General features: G+C 37.5%; 1 protein-coding gene across 1 annotated transcript in view; it reads right to left on the reverse strand.

Annotated features, from left to right (window-relative positions):
- Window positions 1–1,481: 1,481 nt before the first annotated feature.
- The window catches only part of IL6ST (interleukin 6 cytokine family signal transducer), a 33,945-nt gene continuing 21,480 nt past the window's right edge, over window positions 1,482–13,946 (reverse strand). The window contains exons 9-16 of the mRNA XM_086770140.1: window positions 12,751–12,970; window positions 11,463–11,639; window positions 10,679–10,780; window positions 9,993–10,139; window positions 8,887–9,027; window positions 7,506–7,602; window positions 6,045–6,126; window positions 1,482–5,196 (exon numbers count right to left, since the gene is read on the reverse strand). Of these exons, the coding sequence (XP_086626266.1) occupies window positions 4,471–5,196; window positions 6,045–6,126; window positions 7,506–7,602; window positions 8,887–9,027; window positions 9,993–10,139; window positions 10,679–10,780; window positions 11,463–11,639; window positions 12,751–12,970 (1,692 nt within the window). The 3' untranslated portion in view covers window positions 1,482–4,470. The remainder of the gene's footprint in view (window positions 5,197–6,044; window positions 6,127–7,505; window positions 7,603–8,886; window positions 9,028–9,992; window positions 10,140–10,678; window positions 10,781–11,462; window positions 11,640–12,750; window positions 12,971–13,946) is intronic.

Genomic DNA, 13,946 nt, shown 5'->3' on the forward strand with positions numbered 1-13,946 from the left:
ACAACTGAGATCTGGCCCTTAGTCATTAATTTAAATTTGCTTGTATCAAATCTTGTCACCTTAAAAATGCACCTCTGAGCATTTAAAGCCAGCACTGCTTTCTTTTTTACCAATGGCTCAGATTGCACAAGTACTGCAAAGGAAACAACAGTGAAAGCAAACACACATACCCATTTTAGCTTCATCTTTTTTTAAACTAATCCTTTCATTTTTAAGGAACAGAAACGGGAATTTGTGAGTCCAATACAAGATACTTAAATTTTACCCTTCTCCAGACTTTTGCACTAATATGTCCACTTTACTGCAGTTTTCTGGATCAAGAGTTAAGCTGAAGACTCTGAAGTTGGCTGTAATTCCCAAATGGCTGTTTCATGATCAAAGACTCAACATTTTTGTTATAAACTGCTTCCATAACACTAAAAGCCACTCCTGGAATTTAAAATGGCTGTATGTATCTATCATAGCAAACAGACAAGAGGTTACAGGGGATTAACGAAGGTTTTACAAGCCATCAGTCAGGAGAATTCTTTAACATATTTGAAGGAATGTATCCAAATAACAGTTAATCTCAATTACAATAACTGCCTCAGGGGAAAAAAACCCAAACAACCAAACCTAGTATATTTAGTCCCATTGAATACACAAAAATTACAATGTAAAATGTGTATGTCCCAGAGAGGGGCTGAGTATTAACAATTTGAGAGTCTTTGGAGTTTCAGATCCCACTGAGAAGTCAATACCACAGCAGCGTATATTGATGTGGGTCCTGGATATTAAAGACCTGGCACTAATTAAACAAATTCAATTAGTGAATTTAAATCAGCATGGTGATTCCCACATACTAGGCATGCTAACGTAAGTTTTAACCATCTAGTGGTGCTCACGATTTACAGTCAAAGCTGAAACTGCAAACCCCAGCGCAGGCCATGGGGCTTCTCCAGTGCCCAAGAATGGAACTCAGCCCTTGCACGCAAACTCCCTCCTCCTCCTAGGGCCAAAGTTTTTTTCAGTCCTGATAATTAGCATTTTGTTAGGCTGCTGTAGCACAGATAGGCACAGGCTCCTCTGCTTTGCACTGCCTGGTTAAAGCTTGACAGGCAGTTCAGTTTACTAGAATAGGGCATTTGAAATATAACCCCAAGCGTTTAACTATAGTGGAGACGACATCCCCAGACTAACTGCCCTGAAAGTGAGCTAACACACCCCAGAAACAACCCCAACAACCTCCTGTTCTAACAGAACCACCGCAACAGAACTATGGAGATGAACATATTCACTTTTCTTGTAAATAGAGCAGTTATCCAGCCTGTACTTAAGAGATGTTTCAAACATGCTAACATAGGAAAAATACTTGGTATTTCTACTAGCCTTCCTTCCCTGCCACCAAAGTAACAAGGTCTTTACAACTATTCTCCCACCCCTACCTGAAAAACTCCAGTCCAGGCAATCAAGATGGACATGAAAGGGTCAATACTGAAGTGTGATTTTCTTTTAATAATGCCTTTATTTTGTAAAATGCAGGACAGTTACTGGAGCGGGTGGGGGGAAGCTTCTTCTTGAATTACTATATTAGGGCCAAGTTCAAAGAATTTCAGTGGATTGCTCTAATTACATTGCAGACACTCTAAAAACCTGTATGCAATTGTTTGATACAATTAGATTGTTACAATCCAAAGAACAAAATCAAGCTAAGCCCTGAACGCTGCATGATATAATATTTGACACACAGATTTATGATCAAGCTGTAAATCTGTTACTTATATGTATTGTGGCTTCTACAAGCTGTTCACCCACCAGTTTCTCCTGCTTAGTCTTTAGTATTTTACCCCTAGATAAATGCACAAGCCTGAAAGATAGACTATAACTCTGCCAGACAGGCAGAATCCTCTCTAGGATACACTCCTGTATGATTCTGAGTTTATTACCACTGGCCCATAAAGAACAAAGAAAAAGATGCCAGAAGTGACAGGCCAGAACTCTAGTTACCACAGTTGTTTAAAAATGAGAATCTCTTGACGCTGTTTGTTTAATGTTGGAAAAAGTCCATGATTAACAGCAACTGAGAACAAAATGCCTTCCGTTTACACAACAGAAAGGCAATCAGCAACTTCATAATATCATATAATTAACTTCAGGAATTACTGAAGTTGTCCCTCAAATATGAGAAATGCTATCAAAACTTAGTATTACTGGATCACAGAAAAACAACAACAACAACAATAAAAAACAATTAGCATGTTTTTGAAAACATCCAAGCCTTTGAAGCAACGTTCAGACTAAGCAGCCAGACTGTGGCCCACAGTATTTCAGAGATGAGCAGGAGGTGGATTAGATGCACGTGGCTGCCGGGCAGTTCTAATAAACACGCACACTGCTCAACACTTTCCCTTTTACTTGTGGTTCCTACAGTCACTATGACGTTTGTGTAGAGAAAATGACCCATTCCCCAGTAAAGTAACTGCTACTATTTTCCAAGAGGAATGTGTTCTGACAAAGGAATGCTCCTTCAGCCTCTGAAAAAAAAAAATAAAGACAGTCTCTGCTGTCTTGTGACAGCATAGTTTTCATTATCCCCATGCCCTCTAGGAGGGAGTTTGAAGGTGCTAAGATGGAGTGGGGAGAAAAGGAAGGGGACTTGTTTGAAGAAAGGTATAGTTATAGTGAGCTGCAACACAGCTTTATAGTTTAAAAAAGTGCCCAGATACAAAAAATACTGTTAAGGGAAAGGAGCTGTGGAATACGGAAAAGATTCTGCATTCTTTATGTTTTAAATAGTCCAGACTTCAAGAGGTAATCTTATAAATTTACTCTAGCATTGAATTTCTTTGTAGCAAAAGCAGAAGACATATGTGAACATTTATATGTATATAAGGTCAAGAGAAGTTGAAATGATACTGACACCTGCCTTTCCAGTGCCTTTAGCAAGGGCTTTGCAGAACAGCAGCACCAGAGCTCACAGCACAAAAGGTTTCAGGTGCTCTTAAATACATAATTCTTTTGCTGAAGGAGTAATAAAACCTTTGTTTTATTCTCGCAATGCAGCACTTAGTGTTTTGAGTTAAGGTTTTATTAGTGTCAGATTAGAAAGCTGACTAGACTAAGTTAAGGTTAAAAAAAAAAAAAAAAGATCTACAAGAGGGCCATAGAACTTATAGTTATCATTGGAGATGGGGTTTATTTTAAAGTAATTTCATTTTTCTTTAAATCCTGGTAGAGACAGTCACCAAGAAATATATCTTCTTCAATAAAATGCAAACTGTATGAATCGGGGAAAAGCGAGACATAAGAAAAAAAAGCAAGAAATTTTAGCAACCAGGTGTTATTTGTGACTCATGATTGCTAAAAGATACATTCTACCAGTAATGTTCAAATTCAGGTGTATAGGTGTTTGTTTTTTTTTTTTTTCTTCTGAGAGCTTCAATGAATTCAATGCCTTGGTTTTTGCTGCTTTCATTTTCAAAAAGGTCCTGCAGCATTAGTAGTACGGTTATAGCACACTGATCACCATAGTCAATCAGGAAGAAGGTCATATTCCCATTTTCCTGAGCAGTTAGAAAAATGGTAAAATCTCGTCACTTGCCTCTCAAGCTGTATATGGCAAAGGTGCACTTATTAAACAAAGGCAAGCTGTATGACCAGAGAGGTATGGTATAATCAGACAGAGATTAGGGTACTAAACCTTTAAAAAACTGTTAATCTCATTTTCATCTAGATTTTTAAATGCTTGAACATGAGACTGAATTGCTGTGCATCAGGTTGCAAGGCACATTTTTAGGCCAAATTATTATATAGTTTATATGCACGCATATCTAAATATAGGCAGAATATCAACTACTACAGTAGCATTCAGAGTCAAGCAATCATGGTGTTTTCTTATTTGCACACCACAACATATTCTATTTAATTTTTAAACAGGGATGAAGATGATGTCTGGCAAGATGAAAACTGAGACCCTGGGCCAAAATTCAGAAAAAATTCAGAAAGTCAATCAAGCTATAGAAAATTATATGACAAGTATTCTTCCACATTAGAATACTAAGCTTCAGCCTTTCTTTTGCACAAAGATGCTCCAAGCAACTAAAGCTGGCTTTTTAGGTTTGTACATTGTTACAAATTGAAGTGTTTCTTCTAGAAGGTCTATTGGCTGATGTGATTAATTGAAACTTGCCATTTTCAATCATGTCTAAATCTCATATGACAAGACACAAAAACCCCAAGGTAGCACAAAGGCTTGTTCAACTATCCAGACATAAGATCTTATGTAGTGCACAAAAGTAAGTCTCCAGTTGGTCTGGACTGCAAATTTTCCACAAAAACACGGTCCTTATTGTACTTTGTCAAATTACTCTTCACTTGATTTCAATATTTCTATCTCCATTCAGATAAAAATACCTATCTTAATTTACCAGAAACACAGGAGAAAGTGTGAACAGGCACTAATGAAGGTCTAATTAGAGCCAGTCTCTTCTCTCACTGAGGCATATAGCCCCCTTGTCTCACAGTCTGTGGGAGGTAACTTTTTCGCATTTCATCAACTAACAGTGGATTTCCTTCTGCTGTTTCAGGTGTTTCAGTCTGTCCTTCAGTACTCGTCTGTAAAACATCTGACAGAGCAGCTTCCTGGGTACTTTTTTCCAGCCCAAGGCTCAACAGCTGTGAACTCGGACCTGAGATCTGCAGCTGTGCAAACCCAATAAGATCCCCATCATTAGTAGGACTAATTTGCTTTGTTCTTTCAAAGCATGGCCTGTCTGTGTTGGTTTCATCCTGACCACCATTTTGTCTGAAATACTGCTGCCTCTGTGCCGTACTGTCACCTCCTCCAGCGTGATCCTCTAATCTCTCTTCAGAATCTAGAAGTGGCTGAGTCGATTCAGACCTTGAAAAGACTTGTACAGGCGTTTGGTCTCTGTAGCCATTTAGTACTACAGTTGAATACTGTACAGTGCTTGAAGTGTTTTGTGTAGTTTCACCTTCGTCGCTGTCAGAGACACTTTGCCTAGGAGAAGACATGCATGAGGATCCTCCAATACCACTGCTGTGCCCTTCTGAAGTACTTTTTTCCTTTTTAAGCAAGTCAAAGGGTTTTAGGTCTTGTTCTGAAAAAGACTTCTTGTCATCAGCTTCTATTTCTACGACGCTTACATCTGTAAAGCTGCCTTCTGGGTACATCTGATCTTTGGAACTAAAGATATGCTGAAATAAAGAGATTGATGTTGCCTAAGAGAAAGGTTATGTTAAAAATAAAATATCTCATTAAATATCTGAATTTTTATTTTGTAGTTGTTTCCAGTTTGTTCATATAAGTTTTCTTCTTACTAAGTCTGGCAGTAACTCCAAAGTATCTGTTACAAAATGAAGGACATAGCTGTGTTTCCAATACAAACTCTTCATTACACAGCTATTCTAAAACCATGGGAGGGGTGCAAGCTTTGCTCTAAATTTTAATTAGTCTTAAGAGGTGTAAACAGAACAATCTGCTGTGCAGCACAGGAACATTCTGTATTGAGGTCATACATATATTACTTCCAATAATGCCTTCAACATCACAGCACTTCTTCATAGAAGTTAGCCACAGTTTATTGTACACAATTTGCTATGTCATTCACCCCACATGGGACATAAATTTTGCTGCCATCTCCTCATCCATGAGGAACTCTTATAGCTTTCTCTCATTCATTACTTAACTGTGCAAATAAGTCACTTCAGGGTTTTAAGAATGAGAATTAAGAATTCTGTTTACTTAATCCTGATTTTCTGTGAATGAGTAAAATAATTAGGACTTAACCCTTCCAACTAGTAAACTTAATATAATTCAACAATGTTAAAGCCTCCTCTATGCTGTGAACTTGTGCTAAGGGCCATGTATTTCTAATGCTGAATCTATTGAGGCAATCATATAGTATCACAATGTCATGAAACTTAACATTCAGGTTTTTTTTCCCTTGAAATCCCTGTGTGCTAGAAGACAGAAGACTCACACTGGTTATTTATTTGAAACCTTATGGGCTAGGAAGCAGAGGATACAGAAAGACTAGTATTACCTTAGCTGGAACTTGAGGAGACCACTGAGCAATGTTGCTCTTGGATGGATCAGGGACAATAGGCCAGATATGCTTTTTAATTCTGTAAAGTATTAAAAACAGAATGAAATTACAAGATGCACTCCTCAAATTCCTATGTTGATAACAAGTACTGCATAATCCAGGACACCATTCCTTCACACAGCAATTTTGCAAGAGTATTTATTTCCAAATAGGAATGCTTCCTGCACTTCTTTGCATCTTTGTAGGAAGCTGTACTACTTAGCAAAACACAGCACTGCACTTGTAATTCCTGCGCATCAGATGTAGTCATCCAACATAAGACAAACCAACAAATGGTAATGGTTAGTGATGGATTTTCAAATTCATAGCACTCTAGAATCTACAGAGCAATTATTTAGGTAAAGTCTATAATGTGCGTCAGTATAACATACGCTGTTGCTTCTTTAAGATAACTATGAATAGTAGAGCTGTCAAAAGCTAATCCAACTTCACAGCTAAAAATGAAGTGAAAATATCTGAAGAAAAACTTGCTTCATCTCTGTAACTCTGAACTCTTCAGTTTAAGAATGTACTGTCACTTAACAAGAGAAGTTTCTGTAGATAAATCATCCCCAGCCAAGCTAACTTTGAAACTAATGCATCTATCCTACTCTTTATAAACAGGCTCCAACAACAGATTATCTGTACGAGAACTCTGAAGAACATTGCAAGATGGACTATTCAACTGACATCTTTAAGAACTGATTTTAAGAGCAACACGGAGGTCCAGAAGGAAAAGGGAACAAAATGCTGTCTTTAATGAGAAAGAAAAGATAGTTGCCTGGGGACATGAGAAAGGTGCTAATTCTTGCCAGGAAAACACTTCAGCAACAATCTCTCAGCTACAGCCATAGACAAGAGCTCTGGGGCACAGCGAGCAAGAGGAGGCAGGATGTTTCCAAGCAGACAGTAAATGCGCACAGAGTTTGACTGAGGTTATGCAAGGTAAATAAGAAAGATGTCTGCCTAATTTTTTTTGACTGCAAAGCTTGAAGTTTGCTACCATTGTAATTAAATAGCTCAAATACAGCGAGCAAACAGATTATCTGTGCTTCACAACTAGGGATCATCATTCCACTCTCATATGATGACTGAGGAAGCAACACAGACAGCATATCCTGATCAAAACCTAACAGGCCTAAACAACTCTAGCAAGAAAAGCAGGAATTTCCTTGCAGGATCGAGTCATGGAACATCTAGTTTGTGTGTTAATCATTAACAGTTAAAAATTACTATCAGAAGAGGCCCTGATTTCTCAAGGAAGACGCAAAAATGTTTATCACAAATCATTATGTGTGTTTTATCTTCTTTTTCCTATCCAACTGCACAATATTGACTTGTTTGTATTGAATTACTGTCATCTCTCTGTTACGCCCAGAAATATCAGAAATGTAAGAGAAATACTTCATTTATACTTACAAGTCACGTTTGTTGAAGCAAAACAAAACTCCAAGGAGCACAATCAACAGGAACGCTAGACACACAGGTACAACAATGGCTTCAATTTCTCCTTTCCCTGAAGAAAACAAAGAGGAGGAGTTATAGCCCACTTTGGCATTTAAGGAACTCAGCAGCAGCACATATTCCCAAAGGGACAGAGAGAATCTGCAACCGAATTCACTCGCACACTCAGTCTTAAGCTTAGCTATCAGAAGAACCTTTTCACCATATTAAAAGAGCCTGTTGGTGAAAATATGAAAAGCTCTGTCCCAACAATCTAACGCCTTGCATCAACAAAAGACACAGGTTGCTCTAGAAGCTGTGATACTGACGGATAAAGTAACTGTACAGTTTGGGCAGATATGACAGTTAACATCTATGTGAATTCTTTTGTGGTTCAGATGTTTGAGTGGCCTACTGGTGCCATAACACCATTGTGGTCAAATAAGTAATGCAAGCAACGTCATAGTCGTTCTTCAGTTTATTCTGTACACAATAATATCCTCTGCCTACAAACACTTAAGGCTGCATTACTGTTATGTATTCCTTCTAAATGTTAAATACATTCTTAAGTAAACCTTACAGAATGCTTAGGAGGAGCAACACTATACAGAAAAAAAAGTATAAAAACCTACTAACTCTAAAGAAGTGCCTTCCACGACTAAGTTCAGTTAATGCTGTTGCTCTTACCATTACAAACCGAAAGCACTCTCTAAAGCTGAACATACAATGAATTTAATGCTTCAAAGTGGGTCTCTGTTGAGAACTGTAGCAAAACTTTAATAGCGGTATTAATGAGAATGTGGAACCTGAGGAATGGTTCTAAGAATGGCTGGTGCTGACTGGCACCTAGATTAGCAGAGCAAGATCCTAGCACACCTCTGCAGCTTCTCAGGATGCCTGTATCAGGACAATAAAGGACAGTAACCTTCACATGAAAACAAAGACTCTGGACTCTAAGACCAGGGTAGGAGCCATTGGACACCAGAATAGAAGACAAGGGCACTGAGTAAATCCTAATGACTCACACAAAGTTGGGGCAAAAGAATACTACAACCAAAGTATACACAAAACACATCCTAAACCAGCCTGTTTGCCAATGTAAAAGAGCAATCCAGGAGACTCACAGAGGACAGCTTGTCCTCTGTACAATCAGAAGAAATCCTGACTAAACTACCTCTTTGTGACTGAGTACTAGATAGGCCACCTGGATATCACGCACCTTGTGAGTATGTCTGTGATTGAAACATTTTTCTTTTGAATAAAATCACCTTCCTCTCCTATCAGATCTTGCACAGAACCTTGCTATACTGTTGCAACATTACTTCCTACTTCTACTAATTGTGCCACTCTTCCTTACCAAACTTTTGTGTAGTAAATGTAAAATCAGGACCACTTCTGCCTCCTTCATCTGTGTATGCCATCATCCGCACAGTATACAGCGTGTCACTCGTTAGAGAAGAAAGGGTATACTCTGTCTTGGAAGGATCCACTGTTACAGCTAAAGAGAGGAAAAAAAATTATACTAGTTTTCTGTACAATTTATTAGATCTCCACAAACACAGTAGCATTAGGAGCTCATGTCTTGAGATGTACAAGACAGTTTTAGTACAATGCATGGCTGTCTGGAAAATAAAACAGACACAGAAAGACTACAAACTTGTACAAGAAATGCTGAGATTCCTTTGTTTCTGTTGAAGTGTTCAAATTTAGTCTCTCTTGATGATATTTTATGTGTTAATTTCCTGTGTTTTATTTTCCCCAGAATATAGCTAGAAACTAAACTAGTAAGAAGTTGAGGCTTAAAGGTCTCTAATAAGCAGAATACATGGCTAACTAGAAATAGGTAGTTGCCAACTAGAAAAAAAAATGGTTAACTAGAAATAACAAGAAGTAGGGTAGGCATAAGTAATTGGCCCTTGCAATTTAAGCAAATCTAGAAAAGAAAAACTTTTGATAGTGCTAGCTCCCTGTCTTACACCTGTAGGTCATACACACTACTGAGAACTAGAATGCACTTGAAACAATATGTTTTAGATCAGGAATATTGATCTAGACCTCCAGGAGGACTAAATTCCTCCTTTTTTTTTTTTTTCTTTCTTTTTTTTAAGGCTTTATCATAGTTAAATGCAGTCAGCTCCTTTACATCTTGAATGGTCTAGCTTCATCTTGCTATACCACCATCTCATCCATATTTAGACAGAAAGATGGGAGCACAACACTCGCAAATCAGCTTTCAGAAACTAAACTCGGTACCCTGTTAGGCACAGACTGAATGTTCTGAATTCTTTACTAGGGACTTTTCTGTTTGATATGGAGGAGAGCTGTCTCAGACAGCACCTTTACATCATCAGAACAGACTGTCAGCCACACTTGATTCTGTATCTTTATTTTCAGGAATGTGTATCAAGAAGGAGACATGTGCAATACTTCAATGCGACAGAGCACTTCTCTGCTTTCTGTTACCTGTTTCATTTCCATCAACAGTTTTGTAAAATATAGTGTAACTTCTGATAAATCCATTCTGTTCATCCACTGTGAGATGGTTCCATGTCAAAACAGCTTCAGCTTTTCCTACTTTTTTTGTCTGAACCGTTGGTCCTTTTGAAGGACCTGTAACGGGAGATGAATATTAGTTTCTGGTGGGCACTTTCTCATCCACAGCAGCAGTGTATTAATGAGCACTGAATTGCTACTGCATAAAAACTTCAATGGAATAGCTGGACTAACTTGTTTGAAAAGCATTATTTTCAGACAACATAGCAAATCCAAAGGTGTTCTAAAAGAGAAACCTCCAGGACAAAAATATGAAAACAGTAATCATCAGATCACGTGAAATCTTCAATTGAAGCTAATTAGTCTTGGCTTCATACTTGAAATTTAAATAAATCAGCACAGAAATATTACTATACCAATAAAATAACAAACTCATGCCAAATTAGCTGATAAAGGCAAGGAGTCAGCCAGACATCTGCTTAACTCCTGAACACCGTAAATAAGCAGAGTAGATGTTAAGAGACAAGATGAATCATATCAGAGGACCCTCAAGTGTAGGACCATTTTTCATTACACAGTCCACATTAAAGCAAACGTCTTATTATTTTCAGTCAGGAAAGTCAGTTTGTGTTCCAAGATGACTATTTTGTACTTACGATCCTGCTGAAGATAAGCCTTCACCGACTGTCCACTTCCCTGACCATCAGCATATAGAGGGTACACAGTTATCAAGTAACACTTGAATGGCTTTATATCACCTAATAAAAGGAATTTAAAACGTGTTGTTTCACAGACAGTTAAGTCCTCATCACCCTTCTCATTTACTTCAGATATAGTGTTCTAGGTTTATTAGATGCACTTGTATCAGATGCAGCTGACTACAGTTCATTGATATAATGCTCCAAAATATTAACTAAAGGAACAATACAATGGCTCACATTCAAATGTTAAATTTAATAAATAGACTTTGTAGAAGTCTGTTTTTTTTCTAATTTATTTTATATAAAAAGCCTTTATCTGTCCGCAGTGCTGAACGCCAAAATTATTGATTTGAGCTACTGAAAAGAACTGTAAAGCTGATCAAGTTTCATTGTTTGAACTGAAAGATGGGTCAGAGAATTTGATGTGGAAGGAGCTCAGCCTTTTCACTATTTTAATGGCTTCCAAGAATGAGAAGACTAAAATAAAAATGCAGATAAAATCCTTGCTGTTACATAATATAAATTTATAATATAATTCCAAAATGCAAGATTAGATCTTTGACAAAAATATATACATGCTTCCACATTCATGATAAACTAAGAGAAGCCCTCAGTATTATCCTAGATTCCTGTCCTACAATAAAATTCTAGTCAGCATGAGGATGTTCCTCATTTTGAGAATACCTACTAGGTTTTTAGAGTGTTCTAAAAAGTATTTGTAGACTTATGAGCTAAATACCTTTTAAGTATGTTCCTTGAATATTCCCTGGTTCGGTCTGCCATTCTATGATGCAGTCTGAACTGTTGGACACCAGACACCATTCGATCACATATTTGAGGACATAACTGTTAGCAGCAGTCCAACCTACCCACAACTTGCCATCTTTAGGTAATGTCCTGACATTCTTCACAGGAGCTGTGATGAAAGAAAACAGAAAAGTGACAAGTATTCACAGTTCTTCCACTATGTATTCATAGTAATAGCTATTTGGTCAAACGTGCATACTTTGGGATTATTGTAATGGCGACAATGGTGAACCTAAGTAAATGTAGAAGTCATTTTCTGAAATTTGGAAGGTTATATCTGAATCTTTGTAGCAGAGATCCAAAATAGCAGTATTAGACTATTTGAAATCTGACTCAGCTTCTCTGTTCTCAAACTCAGTAAGCTGCCTTACTACACAGTAAAGAGATACTACGTTTCTTCCAAAAGAAAGCGTTTATTTCAGAGAGAAATCAGACCTTGAGACACTTCTAAATTCCCATTCTAATCCTCACACTCACGTACCTTTACAAAGCAATTCTGGCTGCAAGGCTACTCTGTTTGACTCACACCCTTAATGAGTTCATCCAGTAGTTTTAGAGCCTGTGGCTCTCCCTCGGTGTTTACACTAACAGTAGCATCTGTCTGTATACTCATTTTTTGCTTTCTGTCCTGGTAGTTTGGATTGTCTAAGAGGAGGCTGGAAGTAAGGTGAAACCAGTCTGTAGTTACTACTACTGCACAATGAAAGGAACACAGTAAAAAAAAAAAAAACCATGAACAGCAGGGAAACAGTGGATGACAGAGCAACCAGGCAAGATACTGAAAATGTGGGAAAGTGAGACAGGGAGAAGAGAAGAAAGGGGCAGGAGTAAGACTAGAAAGCAGAAGGAAGAATAACAATGGAAAGATGATACATATGTGAAATAAGAGATGCTTGCTTCCCCAACCCTTTGATTTTTTAAAAAATAAAACAAAAATACCTGCTATGCTAAGGAAAGAAACAACAGGGAATATAGCACACGTAGCTTTAACAATCAAGAATAGCAAAATAGCACACATAGCATCAAATGAACCTGTGAGTACATAAATCTGCATGTTCCCTAGTATACAAATGGCAGCATTATTATAAGGTATAAAACTGTAGGTACATTCAGTAATACTTTAATTACATGTCCATGTAAAAGGTATTTTACAACACTGAAGATTTCTTATAATAAAAGCCAGGAGATGTATTTGAATGAGACATTACTAGGACACTAACCTTTTGAATTAATTGCTGGGATAAGTAAAACTGATGGAGGGGATGCCCCAACTTTGTTACGGGCAATCACAGTCACTTCATATGTTCCATTTGGCAGCTTTAATGTAAGGTTGGTGGCATTAACATTGTATTTCTCTGGTGGACTGGAGAGAGATGATTTAGCTCTGACAGTCACTTCATACTGCAAGATTACTCCATTGGCTTCAAATGGCTCCAATGCCTGTTAGAAACACATCTTTGATTTGACTGATACTGAACAAACAAGACTTAAACCTTTATTGTCTTTGATGCATAATTTAAAAATCTGAGAGCAAGACAAATTATGTAGATCAAATAGCTGCATATTTAAGGAAAGCGCAAATAACCTGCACTAATTTCTGTAAAGCACTGACTTCCAGAACTATTTCTGGTTTAAATCCTCTTTTCTCGACTCAGTCCTACCTAGTAGTTTAATAAAAGCTATTCTGTAAAAACTGCAGAAGATATGCTGAAAAAACCTGCATTTTATGTAACTTTACAACATAATGACATAAAAGGAATCTCATATCTTAAACTATGTTCAACCCAAATGCAAAACAGAGCAAGTAGTTTTATTTTATTACACATGAAAAAATACTTTTCAGTGTTATCTAATAACATAGAACAATACTACATTTCTGTGTAACAGTATCAGTTTTCATATAACTTAAGAGAAGATTGTTGAAACTGTAAAGTAGCACCAGCTTTCCAATTCTAAGCTAAATAATGTCAGAAATAGCATGTGGCATATGAGTTACATCAGAAAACGATGCCATATCAATACATATGTAACTTCACACAAGCCACCTAGTAATAGGGAAAAAGTAACAATAAAGAGACAGCTAGATCAAATATGGTAAAGTTCACAGACCAAAAGAAAGCAGGTGATGAGGACTGACCATAACTGCATTCACTTTCTCAGCTTTGGACTGATCAGCCAACTAGACACAGCAGCCTACTGCATGCAAATATGCGGTGCTGAATTTGTTAAGTTTGGACTCTGGAATGGCTCTAGGGTTAATGGATTTTGTAGCTGGAATACCCCTCTCCAGACAATGTTACAAAAGTTTTAGGATACAGCAAAAGGCGTAACATGAAGGTTTACTTTTTTCCAAGTGAAAGTCAACAATTCCATAGACTGCTTAAGGACAGCAAGTCAGGAATCTGTGGATTCTCTA

The sequence above is a fragment of the Chlamydotis macqueenii genome, chromosome Z (genome assembly GCF_036417535.1).
Source record: "Chlamydotis macqueenii isolate bChlMac1 chromosome Z, bChlMac1.mat, whole genome shotgun sequence".
Lineage (NCBI taxonomy): Eukaryota > Metazoa > Chordata > Aves > Otidiformes > Otididae > Chlamydotis > Chlamydotis macqueenii.